The sequence below is a fragment of the Rana temporaria genome, chromosome 1 (genome assembly GCF_905171775.1).
Source record: "Rana temporaria chromosome 1, aRanTem1.1, whole genome shotgun sequence".
Classification (NCBI taxonomy): Eukaryota; Metazoa; Chordata; class Amphibia; order Anura; family Ranidae; genus Rana; species Rana temporaria.
This window is the reverse complement of record NC_053489.1, coordinates 551332829-551352085: the sequence shown is the minus strand read 5'-3', so window position 1 is coordinate 551352085 and position 19257 is coordinate 551332829. Positions and strand designations below refer to the sequence as shown.

Sequence of the window (19257 nt, the reverse complement as noted above, 5' to 3'; positions counted from 1 at the left end):
TGTATTTACCACAAAATGCTCAAAACTGTCAGTAAATACTGATTGAAAAGGAGCCAATTAAGTAGTGGTCCAGGCATGTGGTATTTATTATAACAGCAAATTTTGAGTTGTGTCTGCCCTTTTGGATTGGTTCTTTCAACAGTAATGCATAGAAACTCAAATGTGGAAATATGGAAATCATTGGGGCTGATTAACTTAAAGTAAAACTAAATGAAACACTTTTTTTTAAGTTTTGGATAGAGTGGAGAGTGATTAGAACACCTGTCAGTTTTTATTGCGGTCTGTGCCCCCATTAGGGAGATTCACCCTCTTTATTTGTCCTGTATACCATTATCATTAATAGTGAAAGTAAATGAAAATCCCAAATTTTGGGTTGTCTCTGGAACAGTAGAAACAAAGGGACAATTTTCCAATGGGGACACTGGGTTCTGGTGACCCCAGGTGTTCTAATACCTCTCCACTTTATCCAAAATAAACAAACAAAAACTTTTTTTCCTACTAAATATATTTATGAATGTCAACTATTGAATGGAAATAGTATTAAAAAAAATTCACACACATATAAATACCCTTCTCCCACCAATAAAGAAGTTGTAGAAGAATGGTATTTATATCTGTGTGTGATTTTTATACTAGTTTCATTTAATATTTGACATTCCTAAAGATATTTTGTATTTACTTAAAACGGAGGTCCACCCGAATTTTTTTTTTTTTTTAAGCCAACAGCTAGAAATACTGCAGCTGCTGACATTTTAAAAATGTACACTTACCTGTCCAGCGCACCTGCGATGTCGGCAGACGAGGCTGAGCAATTGCTCGGTCCTTGGATGATGCCACCACCATGCTTGGTGAGGGAATCAGGAAGTGAAGCCTTGCATTATCACTGCCCGATTCCCTACTGCGCATGCGCGAGTAGCGCGGCACGCCGTCACTGGTCCCCGCTCTCTCCTGGGAACAGTGTGTTTCCCAGGAGATAGCGGGGGGGGGGTGAGTAGCGTAGACTCCTACACTCCCACAGAAGTGGGTGCAAATACCTTAGACAGGTATCTGCACCCCCTCCCCCTGAAAGGTGCCAAATATGTCACCGGAGGGTTCCGAAAAGCGGAAGTTCAATTTTTGGGTGGAACCACGCTTTAATTGATCTTAGTTGTTTTTGATATACCACGTGTGTCCTATGAAAGCAGCTTCCCTTTGACTGGTATTCCAGCCACCTTTTTTCTTTTGTTTTAATACATATGCTGCCGGGACCGCACTGACTTAGTGAGATGGAGTTTTTTAACGGTTTTAACCATTTTACTTCTTTATTAGCAATAAAAACTGATAGGGGTTTTAATTATTCTCCACTGTAACCATCCCACTAGATATCACATGAAATATAATACTGCATGGTTTCATGAGATAAATACCACACATCTCAATTAAATAACGCATGCAATATTTTAGTAGCATTTTTTTGTGAATTGTAAAACATTTTTTAACCACTTCTGGACCAGCTCACGCCGATATACTTCAGCACTTTGTAGAGGGATATCATTGTTATGGCAGCAGCTAGCTACCATAACCCAGGTATCTTCTTCTTCAGTGAGCGGTTTCAGATAAAAGTGGTCTCTGCGGTAAATTCACAGCAAGATTACTTTTATCGGCGGCGGGAGAGGGGCCCCCCTCCTGCCGCTCTCCGGTGTCCTCCACCGCTTACCAGAGCCTTGGGTAGCGACAGAGGCGATCAGGTCTTCTCCCTTGCTTGGTATGGAGATGAGTAAGGGGAAGATGGCCCCTACCCGTTTCCATACCATTGCAGGGCAGAAGCGACGTCAAAACGTCACTTCCACCCGTAGCTCTCAAAGAGAAATTTTTTAAATGAAATTTAATTTATTTTAATTATTTTATTGCATTTTACCCAGATCTCATATTTAAGAGGTCCTGTCGTGCTTTTTTTCTATTACAATGTTTACATTCCTTGTAATAGGAATAAAAGTGACACCATTTTTTTTTTAAGAACAGTGTGAAAAAATAAATAAAAGGTCAAATAAATAAGATTTTTTTTTTATATGCTCCCCTCCCACGGAGCTCATGTGCAGAAGCGAACACATACGTGAGCAGCGCCCGCATATGAAAACGTGAGGTATTGCCACGATTGGTAGAGCGAGAGCAATAATTCTATACCTAGACCTTCTCTGCAACCCAAAACATGCAACCTGTAGAATTTTTTAAACGTCGCCTATGGAGATTTTTAAGAGTAATGCCGCGTACACGCGATCATTTTTCGGCTTGTAAAAAACAAAGTTTTTCAGCCTCTAGAAAAAACAAAGTTTTTTCCAACTTCATCATTAAAACGATGTTGCCCACACGCGATCGTTAAAAAAAAATGCTCTAGGAAAGCGTGGTGACGTACAACGGCACTATAAAGGGGAAGTTTCATTCAAACGGCGCCACCCTTTGGGCTGCTTTAGCTGATTTCGTGTTAGTAAAAGACGATTCGCGCTTTTCTGTCTGTTACAGCGTGATGAATGTGATTACTCCATTACGAACGGTAGTTTTACCAGAATGAGCGCTCCCGTCTCATAACTTGCTTCTGAGCATGCGTGGGTTTTTAACGTCGTTTAAGCCCACACACGATCATTTTTTACATGCCGAAAAATGATCGTGTGTATGCGGCATAAAAGTTTTAACCCTACATTAGCATTTTCGGTATATTGGGCTCCTGAAGCCACTGGCCCGAGACCTAGGCACTATCAACTAAATATTGATTAGAGCTTTTCTGAAGACGCAAAACTGCGAAACGCGTATGAAGCTATGTGGACAGCGCAAGGGGGAGTGTAATTTTAACCAGTGAGACCACAGGTACAGCAGGAGCCAGGAACGCACCCGTACGATAAGCTGGTCAGCGGCTGTCTAAAAGACTGACACTGCCAAAGACACCAGGTGCTGGTTTTAAAGCACCTCTCTTGTGAGTAGTTTTTTATTATGAATTTTAAATAAATATATTTTTAAACGTATTTCACCATGATGAGCCCCTTGGTTTCTTTGAGGCATTGAGCAACATCCTGAGAGGACTCACCAACTTTAACGGAATAAGTTTTTGAGGCACATTACCAGCTGGGGTCTGGTGAGTTTGCATTTCAGCAGTTGGTGGTGGTAGCACTTATCTTTGTCGGGTGGAAGAAGTGACAGCACCCTGTATGCATGAAATATAGCACCAGGATTTAAACTCAGCAACACTTTCTGTTTGGACTGGAATTTGTGAACTGGCGCTTACCCATAATTGGGGACGTGTTGCAGCATGAATGCACATGAATTGTGAAAAACAAATTTTTGGCACCAACGCACCTTATTATTATTTTTATATATTAATAATATTATTCATTATTTATATGTTCGCACACTTGTGCATGTATATTCATAATAGTTTATAGACTCACTTATAGCACTTTGGAATATTGTTTCACAAGCACATCATTTGGGGTAGCCATATTTATTTATTTATTTATTTATTTATTTATTTTTGATGGCACAGCATATGCACATAGCATCACGCTAGTACATATGTTCACAAGAGCTGTTTCTATAGTGACCCATCACGTACATCACTGTACTGGATCTAGCACTATATCACTATAGGGGTCAAATAGAAAAAAAAATTTTTTTTTTTGGGTAAACTAAAAAAAAAATTTTTTTTCTAAAAAATAATAAATTTTTTTTTGATATCACATTGTTATACCAGCGCAGTACCAACACCTTTTTAATTTTTTCACCTAAACCTCATAGAAGGTTTATACAGCACTGCAGCAGGTCAATATAGTATTATTTAGAACTTATTTTTGCGCCGGTGACAATCACTTTTCCTAAATATTGATTACTGTAGTTTTACCATTCTTGTAACAAATATTCAGAAAAAATATTTTTTACACTTAAATCCACATAAAAACGAGATTACTGTAGTCTTCTTTATTGAATGTAATATACTGTAATTTTTCATGAAATATATTAAATTAATAAATTAATATCTGGTAGAAAATATATCTGGTAAATACCAATGCTGAACTGCAAAGTGTTCTTTAACTCTATGTCCTTTCCTAAAGTCAGAAGGGCAATCAGGCACAGTTAAGGCTGTATTGGCCACGATATAGAAACCCATTATTGTGTTTTTATGATAATCATACCAGAGGATATTTTCCAATTCTGTAAAATAAAATATAGTCTTGAACTCATTGCACATATTTAGGATATTCTTTCTGACATTTCCTTAAATACTTTAACCTTTTCCTTAATAGCAAGGAAATACAACACTTTCACCAAGCACTTTATCATTCACATTCATCTAAGGCAGGAAATATTGATTTGTTCACAGTTCAGCATAGTTTTAGGTTTTCAGTTTAACATATCCGTTAATTGTATAGAGGTTTTGTTGTAATTTTACCATTTAATACAATTTTCAAGTTAAAAGTGGCCTTTTCAAAGGCCACTAGTTCAGCATACTGCATCACCACAATTCTAATCTCATTTTTTGCCTGGAAAGCCTCTGGCTCTGGAAACGAAAATGATGGTTCATCTATTTTGATTTAGTGGCACTCTATTAATACTTCTGCTAATGAGTGTATGCTGAAGAATGACTGGGTCCATAGAGTGCTTGTGCATTTACTTGAAGGCTGTGGGTTCTGCTAAGCCAGGGAACACATGTCTGTATTAGTAAACCGAATAGTCTTTGGCATGCATCCTGCTTTAAAGTCCGTCCATAATAGTGTTTGGTCAATTTGTGTAAAAATATAAATAATTAAGGTTTCAAAGTATGTTAAGTGATCTTTTATGTGACCTTAGTACTTAATAAATATAACAACTTCATTTTAGGAATAAATATGTAGCACCGGGTCTTCCCCAGTAATAGAACAGCTCAGCAGTAAATGTTCACTTTTGGGTTGTTTTGTGTAACTAATACTCATTTAAAGTATTGTGTTAAAGTAGATGTAAACCCAATACAGAAAAACCTTGGTTTGAGAGTAACTTGGTTTGAGAGCGTTTTGCAAGACAAGCAACATTGTTTTATAAATTGTGACTTGATATACAAGCAATGTCTTGATATACAAGCAGCATCATGTGACAACTAGTATAAAAGAGAAGAGAGGCATCTCTAAAGCCCTGTACACACGATCGGATATCTGATGGAATCTAATCCGATGGATTTTTTCGTCAGACATCCTATGAAGCTGACTGTCATCAGTCTTGCCTACACACCATCAGTCAAAAATCTGACTGTGCCAAAATGCGGTGACGTAAAACACTACGACGTACTGAGAAAAATGAAGTTCAATGCTTCCGAGCATGTGTCGACTTGATTCTGAGCATGCATGGATTTTTCTCCGATGGAGTTCCACACAGACGATCAGATTTTTCTATCGTTTTTTTTATCCATAGGAAAAATTTAAAACATGTTCTATTTTTTTTCACCAATGGAAAAAAGACCGATGGGGCCCATACACGATTGGTTTGTCCGATGAAAACAGTCCATCGGTCTGTTTTCATCGGACAAACTGATCGTGTGTACATGGCTTAAGTGTAGCAATACAGTATGGTTACATTTAATGAAGGTACAACATTTAGCAACATGTTGCTACACTCAGAGGCACCTCTCTTCTATTTTAAACTCTGTAGTTACTGCTGGATTTTGCTTCTAATCTCCTTGTGGAGGCTTCCATTTGTGGATGGCCATTTTATGGTTATACAACCTCACATTTCTATAATCATTTTATATGGACTATAAACAGAAGGGCCTATGAATACAGTAAAACCTTTATCTGGGAGTAACTTGGTTTGAAAGCATTTTGCAAGACAAGCAAAATGTTTTAATAAATGTTGCCTTGATATACAAGCGATGTCTTGATATAAGAGTAGTGTCATGTCACAACCGAGTATAAAAAAGAAGAGAGGAGCCTCTAAGTGTAAAAATATGGTCACATTTAACCACTTCCAGACCTGCGCACGACGATGTACATCCTATTTTTAAAGATTGATATCTCGGTAACGGCAGCAGCTGCTGCCACAACCGAGGTATCGATCTTTAGTGTGCGCGGTCCGGTACACGATAACGGCGGTCTCCGCTGCGGATTCGCCGCGAGATCGCCGTTATCGGTGGCGGGAGAGGGGGCCTCCCGCCGCTCTCCCGCGCCCTCCGCCGCTTACCGGAGCCGTCGGTAGTGGCAGAGGCTATCGGGTCCGTTCGGCAGCTGAGCGGGGACGAGACTGAAGGAAAAATCTCCTTCGCCCGTCCCCATAGCTCTGCTGGGCGGAAGTGACGCCAAATGTCAGTCCCGCCCAGCCTCTTAAAGAGACAATTTTTTTTTTGTCATTTGAAAAAATTACAGTTTCAAATTTTCTTTTTTTTTTTTGCATTTTAGTCTAATTATGAGATCTGAGGTCTTTTTGACCCCAGATCTCATATTTAAGAGGACCTGTCATGCTTTTTTCTATTACAAGGGATGTTTACATTCCTTATAATAGGAATAAAAGTGATCAATTTTTTTTTCAGTGTAAAAAGTAATAAAATAAATAAAAATAAATAAGAAAACCCCCAAAAAATTTTTTTAAAGCGCCCCGTCCCGACGAGCTCGCGCGCAGAAGCGAACGCATACGCGAGTAGCGCCCGCATATGAAAACAGTGTTCAAATCACACAAGTGAGGTATCGCCGCGATCGTTAGAGCAAGAGCAATAATTCTAGCCCTAGGCCTACTCTGTAGCTCAAAAAATGCAATCTTTAGAATTTTTTAAACATCGCCTATAGAGATTTTTAAGGGTAAAAGTTTGACACCATGCCACGAGCGGGCGCAATTTTTAAGCGTGACATGTTGGGTATCATTTTACTCGGCGTGACATTATCTTTCACAATATATAAAAAAATTGGGCCAAATTTATTGTTGTCTTATTTTTTAATTCAAAAAAGTGAATTTTTTCCAAAAAAAGTGCGCTTGTAAGACCGCTGCGCAAATACGGTGTGACAAAAAGTATTGGAATGACCACTATTTTATTCTCTAGGGTGTTAGAAAAAAATATATAATATTTGGGGGTTTTAAGTAATTTTCTAGCATAAAAAACTGTTTTAGTCTTGCAAACACCAAATCTGAAAAACACCTAAGGTCTGGAAGTGGTTAATGAAGGTACAACATTTAGAAACTAATTGCTACACTTAGAGGTACCTCTCTACTCTTTTATACCCTGTAAAAAATGTATTTCATATACAAGTGCTTTGGATTACAAGCATGTTTCTGGAACGAATTATGCTCGCAATCCAAGGTTTTACTGTAAATGGTTGTGGAACGAATCATTTCCATTTCCATTATTTCTTATGGGGAAATCCGTTTTGATATACTAGTGCTTTGCATTACAAGCATGTTTCTGGAACAAATTATGCTCTCAATCCAAGGTTTTACTTGCCTCAATTCTAATAAATGCTTGATTACGTTTTCCGGGTGGAACACCGCTTTAAAGAGGAGCTCAAGGCTCCTGCAGAACAAATTTACAGTCAATAGCTACAATCACTGTAGCTGCTGACTTTTAATATTAGGACACTTACCTGTCCAGGAATCCAGTGGTGTCTTCACCTGAGCCACTTTAATGTTTAAAATGCATAGGGAGACATTTTCTACAATTGGAGCAGACAGAATTTGGAGCAGATGTGCATAGTAACCAACCAGCTTCTAACTTCAGCTTGTTCAAGTAAGCTTTGAAACTGTAGTCTAATAATTTCAGGGCATTTATACGTGATTCCTACTACAAAAGTGTATGTTTTTTTTATCAACAACTAGCCAGCTCACATGCCAGGGCCAATCCTCATAGATTTATATCTTTCTTGTATAAGCCCTGAAAATTTACTTTATTCCAACACATATCCAACTAATTTTCTAAAATTATATCTACGTTATTAAAATACCTCTACTCTCTCAAGGAGATTGCTAGATTGCTATTGTTATCAATTACTGGACAAGGCGGTAATTGCTAAGAGGGAATAAATAAATAAAAAATCTCATATTAAATTTATTTTTTGCTTGCACTCAGCAAGCACCATAATTTTGGTTTAACTCAAATCTGTCTAATTGTGTTCTCCTTTGTTCCAATTTTTCTAAGATTGTTGACAACAAAGATATGAGTTGTTTTCTTGTAAAGCAATAACTGTTAAATTATTTAGAGAACCAATCAAAATGGAGATGCTTAAAAAAGTAAATTCTTGTTGCTGATGGCAAGCAATCAGCTTTAACTGTAATTTGTTTGCAGTATATGGTTGGAAATCTAAGATTTTGGTTGGCTGCTGTAGGCACCAAGAAATGTTTGCATTAGCACATTTTTCAAACATAACTACTATATATATATTGCATAGTATATTGCTCTCTGCACTGCTCATTGAATAATCGTGACACAGAGAATACAGAAATTTAAAAATGTACCTTGTATTTATTTTTTCAAAGGTCCATTACCTAATGGTGCTATCCGCCAACTGGGCCTATGTGAAGGACGCCTGCCGAATGCAAAAATATGAAGATATCAAATCCAAGGAAGAACAGGAACTTCACGACATTCACTCCACCCGTTCTAAAGAGCGACTTAATGCTTACACATAAAACTTAACTCCTACATTTGTAACATTTCAGTTCTTTGTTGTTTCAACTAACAGCCTCCCTTCCATTATAGAATGAAAATGAAGTGCTTTTCCTAAAAGATAGGCCGAGTGTCACCTATCTCCATAACCTTGATTGACCAGCACTTTGCATCTTCACAGTGGTCTGTGTGACAATGTCATAATATGGAACACCCTAATAGTCTTTCCCAAATTGTCATAAAGGTGACAGGTTTTTAGATGACAAAAATCAACTGTTCAATAAAGACGTCCGTTTCCTTTTTTAACCACTTTATATGTGTTTTGCATAAAACATTTTGCATTGTTTCCTATGTTTTTAAAGAGAAAGCTTTTTATACTTTTTAGTTTTGAGTTTCAAAAACTACTTTTACCTACAGGTAAACCTCAAAGGGACCGTTGTACAGAAAGCATGTACAATAAACTGCTTACAGTTCTGAGTTATAAATCATGCATGGGCTTCTTTAGTAATGTAGTCTGTTGGCCCTATGAGTAGCCATATAGGTATCACTTTTGTTTAGCAGACTCAAGGTGCTTCTTTATTGGTGTTATGTCGTATTAATGTTCACTATTACAACATCAGTTTACAACTTCTGGCAAATACAGTGACAACTGTTTAAAATTGTGAGCATGCATAACGTGATACTAGTGCATGGGCACGCCCCATATTATATATGCCTCTAAAACATTTATCCCAAACCCATAAGTGATTTTTAATCAAAACAAAAACTGAAAAAAATAATCAGTATACAGTCATTAGCTTTGTTTCTAGTTTTTTTTATATCTCTTGTAAAATAAATATGTCATGCAATCATCCAAGTTAAATGTTTTGTGAAATATTTTCAAAAATTCTGAAGTTTCTTCAGCTGTGAAATTACATATGTATATCATGTTCCTGGGTATGTAAAAATTCCATCCTGTGTAGTTCTACCTTGAAAACACCCCAGCAAACCAACGTACATGCAGCTAAACACTACATATGATGAAGGGTTTTAACGTTTTACAGTGTTATTGGACCAAACTTTGTTTCCATCTTTCTATAGGAATGCTGTTGGAATGCTGTGAAGTATCTATTGAATATAACATTTCTGGCAAAAAAAAATGTTGTCAGTGGTTTAAAAAAAAAAGTAAAAAAAAAAAAAAAAATCAACATTGTTTTGTGCACTTTATTGATCAACTATGTGAGTGCTCAGTGTAAGTGCATTGTTCATTTGGACAGTTCTTGGGGTTATTTGACCATCATTATCTTAGGTGCTTGTTTGATTTGTGCCCATTTTTCAATAAATCTCCTTTTGCTGGTTCTACTTGCAGTGACAGTTTGATAGCGTTTTGCACTGAATTTAAAGATGTAGTTGTTGATTCAGCCTTAGTAAATTAAATTGTTTGACTATGGGGTGTTACATTTTGTGCACAGAACATTTAACCTTTATAAGTGACCCTATTGGTACATTAGACTTTCTTAATCGCCCAGTTTCTTAACAGTTTTTAGTGTACTCTTCATTCGCTTAGAAAAATGTCTGTTTGCAAGAAGTTGTAGGACAGCTACACATTTGAAGTAGTTGAGTTATTGCATGATAACATACATATATGTTTCCCAGCCACTTTATTATGTATTCACATCTTTTATGTAGCTATAGAGTTGAAGAAAAAATAGTTTTGAGGGAATAAATAACCCATCAAAGGGCCCATAAATCTAAAATAAAACTGGCTTCTATACAAGCTTTTTGTAATTTCCAGACATATAGTATGTTTTAGCAGTTGTAGTTGCATAATGTACATTGAGTAGATGTATCTTTCTAGTGGAGGCTTTATTTAAATCTATATTCTTATCCATTTTATAGTCTATGGACAATATTATAGTCTATGGACAATAGATGAAAGAAGCAGGTTGTGAAACCTACAAAAGCAAGTTTCTCTGCAGAGTTGCAGATCTTCCTCTTCAGGATATCCAGCAGTGCTCATAGTTAAAGGTTCTCCACATTATAGAGCAGCTGAGAATGACTGGCTTAGGTTGTTTGGATATATTTGAAGAAAATAACTTTTAAATTCCAGCCATGTCTAAAAATAAGAGTTTCTGGTGTTTCTGGAGAGATTATATTCCAATAGGGAATTGTCTTGGAACCTCACTGCAGAAAATAAAAAATAAGAAAAGTGGGCTTACTAGCTCTGCCTGCTCCACCCGTGACCCTCATTAGACCCAATTGATGGAAGAAAAGTTTCTAAGAGTAAAAACATTTTTTTTCCTTCCTAGTTCTTTTTGAATTATGAACAGCAGTCAGTTTGTTTTCCTTCCGGCTATGTGCATATTTACAGATCAATACAAATTAATATAAAGTGCTCCCATCAATCCATGTTTACATATATTCAAAACATGCTTTACCACAAACGCATGTGCAAGAAACTTTAATGATGTGCTATTTGCACTTCTACTCAAAGTGCATAGTGCAATGTCCACACAAGTGTCTTCCCTTCCTGTGATCTCATAACAAAATAAATTTTTTTGCCCACGTACTCCTCTTCACCCATCTAAAAAAAATGCTTACTCACCAAACCTTTTTTTGACCCCTTATATTCCAATAAGTAGGTCAGCTGTGCTTTAACCACAGAACTTATCTCACTACTTCTTCTCCACTTTTCCCGGGAACCTGTATCTAGGACCCCCAGTGTCTTGTATTATACCTCCAATGCTCAGAAGTCAAAAGGGAACACAAACCAAAGAATTCTAATTACATATGAATAAATTACATTAAAAAGTGCTGGTCTCACGTCACATCCGCCAATTGGATCACACAATTTGCCCCAGGAAGTGAGCGGAGCAGCAGCGCAGGAAGAGCTAAATTTGGCTGGCTGGTTTACTGTGTGCCAATATCAGGGCACTTTATAATGTACCCTGCTTATTGGAATATAAGGAGTCAAAAAAGTTTCGGTGAGTAAGCACTTTAAAAAGCGGTAAAGAGGAGCATGTGGGCAAAAAGTGGATGTTGCTATGCGATCACAAGAAGAGAAGACACTTGTGTGGACATTGTGGACATTGCACTAAGCACGTTGGGCAGGAGTGCAAATAGCACGTTATCATTAAAATTTGTTGCATATTTGCACATGGTTTGAGGTAAAGCACCTTTAAAGGGTCACTAAAGGAAAAACATTTTTTAGCGAAATAGCTTCCTTTACCTTACTGCAGTCCTGGTTTCATGTCCTCATTGTTCGTTTTTGCTCTGATGTTGCTATAATTCTCCTCTGTTTTGGACACTTCCTGGTTGTCTGTTTCCTGATCACCATAGTACTGGGAGATTTTAGTTTCGTTTTCAAACCAATACTGCTCTATGGCTCTGTCCAGCACAGATACAGCATAACATGCTAAAACGAAACTAAATGCAAAAACGAAACTAAAAAACTACAGGTACATTATATGATTGATTTTTATCTATGTTTAATTGTTTTTAAAAGGAATCCGTTAACTATTATGTCTCTATACCCTGTAAATAGTCATTTCAGCAAAAACAAAAATTTCCTTTAGTGACCCTTTAAGTATACACATGAACATGGATTGGTTAGAGGACTGTATAATAATTTGTATTGAATTGTGAGTATGCACATAGCACTTTGGAAAGAAAAAAAACAGAGTGCTTTTCATAATTGAAAAAGAACTTGCTTTAGTACAAGCATACATTGTGGGTTAGAAGCAGTAGCTGGGTTGAGTTGTGACTGTAGTATGTCACTACATTTTTGCATTTATTGTTTTGCACTGTGAGCTTTTTATTTTGGATTATAGCCGTATTGGATTCTATGTCACAAACGTAGTAAAGTTTTTTTTTTTATATAATCTTTAGGGGTATTAGCATTTAATTTTTTTTTCACCTACTAGCTTCTTTAAATTATAGTTATATTGCTTTCTTCAGACTGATAGCATAAGACAATGTATTACTTCACCTGCAAGGATAAACACTTTTGGTGCCAAGGTCTGGTTTCTATATCTATTTGTAGATGTTAGAATTAGTAGTAGTAGTCTTGTATGTAAGTCAATGTTTGTTTTAGGTTACTGGCCCTTTTTTTACTTCTTAGATAGGTAAACTTTAGGCAAATATCTAAATGCAAAATTAAAATGCACATAAGTCAACTGATTTAGATACCATAGTATACAATTATATTCAGCAGGTCTTGTGATTCACACACCTTTGCCAGGAAGGCAACAACCATACCTTCCTGATTTAGATTTTCAGCTTCTCCAGTTACTTCTCAGCCTCCCGCTCATTAGACAAAGAATATGTATCATCTCTTATTCATTGCACATGAGCAGGCAAATGATGATGAATTGTAAGGATACTAAGGAAATAACAGTTCCTCCTTTTTAATTACTATACAGGGTGACAGAGGTATGCAAATCACAAGACTTAACAGTGTTAAAAATGTATTGTTACATAAAACAGTTTACGTATTTGTATTTCAAATGAGTGTATTTGATGGTTTGCTTGAAGCTCTTTCTTAACTAGCTAGACACATGTTTCAATGTAGCTTTCCTCATGAATGTCCATTTTGACTTTCCCACCCTGCCTTGCATTCTGGGAAAACATTTTCTTCTAAAACTGTGCCTTTTTTACTCTCAGTACTTAAGGCAGAATTCACAACAGAATCAAAAGCTAAGCATAATACAGATACACAATTCTAATATAAGGCTTATCATAGTAGATTGTAAATTGCAGCCGCAGGGTTTATGCAAACACTCATCCAGCCAACATATGGGTTTTACAATGAATTTTTTTTTTCAAAAATGGGCCTAAGACTTTTTCAAACAAAATTAATTGTCCTCTTTCTCCCATCTCCACCCAAAAGGGTGTGATTTTTACACTCATTCTGCCTAGTTTAAATTGGCATGGAGGACCATCTATGCTGATGTTGTAGAACCCATGTTTGCTCCAGTATATCAGGTAGGATGTGCTGCTATTCAAGATTACAGTTGAAGAGACACCAGGTCAGTAGTTATTAAAATGTAGAAGAGAAGGATTTTCTAATGTTTCCGCTTAAAGGAATCTGAAGCTTCTTGACATGAACTAAATCCTGGAGAAGACATGACACAAGGACAAAATGCATATATATATATATATATATATATATATATATATATATATATATATATATATATATATATATATATATATATATATATCCTTGTAGAGCAGGGTCTTAACTAAATCTGTTCCCACACTATCCACACCAAAGTGGTTACATATTCTCAACAAGTGGTGAAAGCACTTTAAAACAATTCACTCACCGCTATGGCAATATGCATTGTGGAGATCTTCAAAGTTCAAAACAGAGGCATTGAACTCCCAGCTTCTTTCCTGTTACTTTCTATTGCTGCCAAATCTTAGCAGCCTGTCATCCTTCTATGTGTAAACACATACTGGGTGCTTGTAAGGGGATACAATTTGACTAAAACACAACATTGGAGTCTTTGTTGTAATCTTTGATAAATAATTACTTTACAAGTAGACACATCTAGAGAGATCAGTGGGTACTTGTTTTAAAGCTATTTTATTTCTGGTTAAGAATATACTGTATACATGCATATAAGAATGCTCAAATGTCTATAGTCTGGGAACAGGTGCACTTTAAGGGGTTTACAGCAAAATAGGATTAGTCCACCACATATGCTAAGCTCTAGTGTTGAAGGAAGTCTTCAAATTGAGGCATGTTTTATTCAAAAGCAATACCTAGTATGGTAGATTTTTAATTGTTTTTGTGAACATCTGCCACAACTATCTGACCTAGACATACTTGTATTATTCCTGGGGATATGCCAAATACTGTCATTATATTAATTGAACCTACTGTACTTCTAGAAAAGGTAATTTTAAGCTTTTCAGTGTATTTAGGTTCAGGTTGATTAATATGGCAGATTAATCAAATCCAGATCTATTTTGATGGGCTGCGTGAAAAGGGAGAAAGTTATTCCAACAGCCAGCTGATTACTAATTGTTGGATGCTGATTGACAGGAATAGTAAGTTGTTGTAACTGTGACTCATTCAGTAATTGGAAGTATCATTAATCACCATTTCTGGTGTCCCTTTTGCAAGTTGAATGCTTGGATTACCTTTTGGGTTTACCTATAGTAGAGTTTTGCTGTGTATTGTAAACTTTTTTCTGTTGTATAACAGTGTCATGCCTAATAGAGGTCACTTGTTCATAGTAAATCAGTAAGTTGTGTAAGTATGTATGAAGGAAGAAATACTTGCTATAGAAGAGTTAATGCTACCTGAAAGTCCTTTACAAGGTTATGAATCTGTCACAAGCCAAGAACAGGTATACAGGCGAAGAATGCCACTTGACTAAAAAAAACAGCTTGTATCATTGAAAGCCGGAATCACTTGCATGAAAGTGCCTAAAGGTCCCTCCGTGTAAGTGAGTTTTTTTTTTACCTCAGTACAAGCCTAGTTCAATGTGAAGAGTTTTTATCCTCTTGCAAGGTTATAAGTCGATATCTACAGTAGTTCAAAAATTTGTTGCACCTTAGTATAACTAAAATCAACATTTTCAGTGGGACATGAACATTTGCCAACATTTCTCAAGTTAGTTCTGGCAGCTAAAGTGTTGGTCTTGATCTGTAGAATAGATAGCTCTATGTTAAACTAGAATTTTTTGCAGTTGGAGTTTAGGTGGATGTAGCAGAGCCTATTTCGCTTTAATTTTCTATTTTGAAATGTTTGACATAGGAGACAACAATTATTGTTTTTTGGACAATAAAGACACAAGAAAGACACATGAAAGATGACTTAGTGTTCATAAATTGATTTAATTTCTTAATTATTTATTATATTCTTGATTTTTATTTCAGTATGATTTTAACAACAATTTCTAAAACAATTATACAAAGGAATTATAACAGCTTACTCTATCGTGGATTAGAGTCTTGTATAAAAAGCAAACATTTCTTTCATATAATCAGACTTTTTTTTCCCAAGACACATTACAGTCTAATATTTTACATTTGTTATGCAGATTTTGTTTTGTAATGAGATTTCCTAAACATAATAATAATATAGTTATTTGTTGCATGCTTGAACATTTGGTAGTGTTAGCTATTTTTATTTTGACAATTCTCAAAATTGTGCAGTATTAAAATATTTTCGAACTATTCTTCTAAACGTCTTTCAAATTCTATATTGTAGTGTTCAGGTTTTGTGTCTCAAACAGTTTGTGATTTTTAAACCAATGTCCTATGGATCAGTGTAATAACGTTGATGCTTTTTGGCTTTCCTCTGGTATTTAGAGTTTGTATTTTCACAAAGATTGCTTTGTAGCAGGCATTATAATTAATCTGTTATGTACATAAATGTGCCAACAGCTTCATGGTGGCGTTTTTGAAATGTAGAACCAAGTGCTTGCAAAATGTAATAAACACACTTGTGTACTTTGTGTATTTACTAGTAGTCATCGCTTGCTTATTTTACCCAATTTATAAAATCTGTTACTACTGCAAATCTGTTTATGAAAAGAGTAAATTGCAAACTGAAAGTGCAAACTGAAACACTTGTTGAAAGCTTAATTTTTTTACCTTACATTTTTAATTTAGGGAACTATTTTACATGTTTGACAATTTTCCTTGGTAAAATTTCAGGTCAAATTTGGTTCCATCCTGTTTTGCTAAAAAAAAATCAGTGAGAGCAGTCATATCACATTTCTGCCCAGCCTAGTGTAAAATCCTCCCAAGTTCATCAGTGACACACACAGCTGTGATGAACTGTGATTGTAAAAGCTGGATTTTTCTATTTACATGTATAATGCTTTTCTTTGAGTCCATTGAGGGACGTGACTCAGTGTCCATTGGGTATATAGCGCTGCCCTCAAGTAAACTGGACATCGAGCAACACAATTGAAAGCCATCCTCTCTACCCTATTTAACCTTTTCCATATCCAGCATGCTTCAGTAAGTAGTAAGCAGTACAATAATAATAATCATAACACATGAGGGGAGGGAGATGTGTCCTTTAATAGACTCAAAGAAAAGGATATCACATCTAGGTACAGAAATCCTGTTCTCTCTATCTTCTGTTGAGGGACACAGGAACTGATTTAGAAAGCACTGGGACATTAAAAAAACAGTCTATATTAGAGAGGCAGCCAAGCATATAACAGACCAGGCATCTAGCCTAGAGCTGAGAGAAGCCTGATGATAAACAGCTTAAGAAGTGCTTACAACCATAGTCAAGCAAGTGTTACCTGAAAAAAAGAAAACCATATCCCAGGAAACATATACATAAACTGAATAGCAAGGGCAATATCCAGGCAAAGGAGAACAACCTGTGGTATGTATATAGGACCATGACAAAAGGATAGCAACACAATGACCTTTAACAAAGCTAGAGCTTAAGTTGCAAAATCAACTTGTCCCTATGAGAACCATGGGGGTTTACTACAGAACAATGTAATCTGATCTGAAATGTTTGTGGCCAAAGTGATCACCACATATAAGTCCACCTTGTAATGAGAGGGATTACTCTGAAATATGAAATTAGATCCATTCAACAGGAGGCTGCTAAAGAACTGCAAGTAAGGAGATCTGACTCATAGTGTCATGAGTAGCCTACCTGCCTATAGCATTGATGGGAGAATGGATTCCACAAATGCATCAATCTCTCAGCACCTGAACTTCATCTGCCATGATATTAAAGCTAATGACTGGAATAAAGGCTGAAAGATCAGACCCTGTGTGGAAGTGAGCTTTGAATGCCAGGTTCTGCAAACCAAACTCTCCTTGACTAGTCCAGAGCTATTACCAAGACTGGAATTCTGTTTGCTTTAGTTCTGCAAAGCAGATGAGTAACTCCATAAATCACTGCATAACAATCAGGCCATCTAACTTCTCTGCCAATGGATACGATGGATCCCGTGACTTGGAAACAACCTGTCAACTTTGCTAAATCCTGCCATGAAAAGATCAAAATCGAGTGTCTCGCACCAGAGACAGAAGTCCTGAAAATATTTCCTGGTAAATATTTTACCTGGGACAGATCTTATGATTCCACAATTACTCATGTGGCAAATCTGGAGTGCCTGATGTTTTTGAAATTAGTACTGACCAATGAGGGCAAGGGCAACATCATATCCAAAATGCACTTTAAAATTACTGCAGGAAATTCATCTTTACATTGGAGGAACTGTAACCACCTGCAATGGAAGAAAAATATTCCCCCAGTCAATTTCAGAGTCTGGAATGGAACTGCACTATTGAAAGCAGTTATATCAAACAAAGTAAAAATGTCTAGAATAGGGAAATTACAAAAGACTTGTAGATGAAGCAACACGTATATGTTGAAAGATGTTACACATTTGCATGAAAATCAATCTGAATATGTGACTATCTCCCTGATTTTTAGTACTAACTTCAAAAATAAACTTAGAGACAACAAAAAAATTCTAAATCGCCATTGACCTATCTCACTACAGGACCCCAAGCTGGTAAGGATTCTCTCAGACAAAGCTAAGGTAGTGTTCACAAAAATATTGTGGCCCTGTACAAACTAAAGGAATAACCACACAAGTTAGAGACATGCCAACCTTTTTAAACATTGAGGGTACATACGGCTGCAGAAAATGGGACTGCAAGACGTGTAAATACACCACACAGGGCCAAAAAACGTTTTGTGGTTTTGATGGTAAAGAGTATACAGTGAAACAATTCATCACTTGTTCATGCAGTTTGTTATATACAGGCTCATTTGTCCATGTCCATGCACCCTCTTTTATGTAGGCAGGACCATCAGAGCAATTGGTACCAGGTTTGGGAACACTGGCAGCTGATAGAGGATATGGATTTAGAGTATAGTGTGCCCAGACACTTCAACCGCTATCACAACAGCAGTACCCAAAGCAACTATCAGAGAAGGAAAAGTTCAACCGATTGTGTAGTAAAGAGACATATTGGATATTTATGAATAGTATGGCTCTGAAAGGACCAAATAAGTATATAGAGATCAGTGCAGTTTTACATTTTATAATATTTATAATTTGTCTCTCAAAAAAAATCTCATTATTTATTGTAATTCTATTTTTATTTTATATTCTTTTCGGTTTTGAGATTTTCGTAGCATATTGATTTTGCCTGTTTGAGATTCCTGGTTTAAGGACGTCCCAGGTAATATACAAATGCAATATTTTATTCTAACCATAGCATTTACATAATGTTTTCATTCATACACAATCAATATTTTTTTTATTGATATATTATGAATTGTTATTTTTATTGATACATATATAAATTATATATTTTATATACTCAAATGCTATTTTACATGCATTTTCTGCTACTTTCACACGATCCCATATATTGTTATAATATATTTTATGATAATCATTATTATATTATCATTTTAAATGCTATGGTTTTTAATTAATCATGATCTCTTAAGGTATTATTACCACTATTGATGTATTGATTTTTTTTTAGCAAATAATCATAATTGTTCTCATAATATAGTTAATTTGAATTGCATATATATGTATGTGATTCGTTTTGTTTCTATCAGGAGTTCAGCATGCTACCTGGTTGTTTGTCATTTATCTCCGGAACTTTATGGTTAACAACCAGACACAGTGGTTATGTCTAAAATCTGTTTTAAAAAGCTACAACTTTCCCTCTAT

At 36.0% G+C, this 19257-nt stretch overlaps 1 protein-coding gene across 2 annotated transcripts in view; it reads left to right on the top strand.

Moving 5' to 3' along the window:
* GPM6A (glycoprotein M6A) overlaps positions 1 to 10850 on the top strand; it is a 280639-nt gene extending 269789 nt beyond the window's left edge. For both annotated transcript variants that reach the window (XM_040333607.1, XM_040333596.1), the window contains exon 7: positions 8452 to 10850. In XM_040333607.1, coding sequence (XP_040189541.1) covers positions 8452 to 8604 — 153 coding nt within the window. In that variant the 3' untranslated portion in view covers positions 8605 to 10850. The remainder of the gene's footprint in view (positions 1 to 8451) is intronic.
* The last annotated feature ends 8407 nt before the right edge of the window (positions 10851 to 19257 follow it).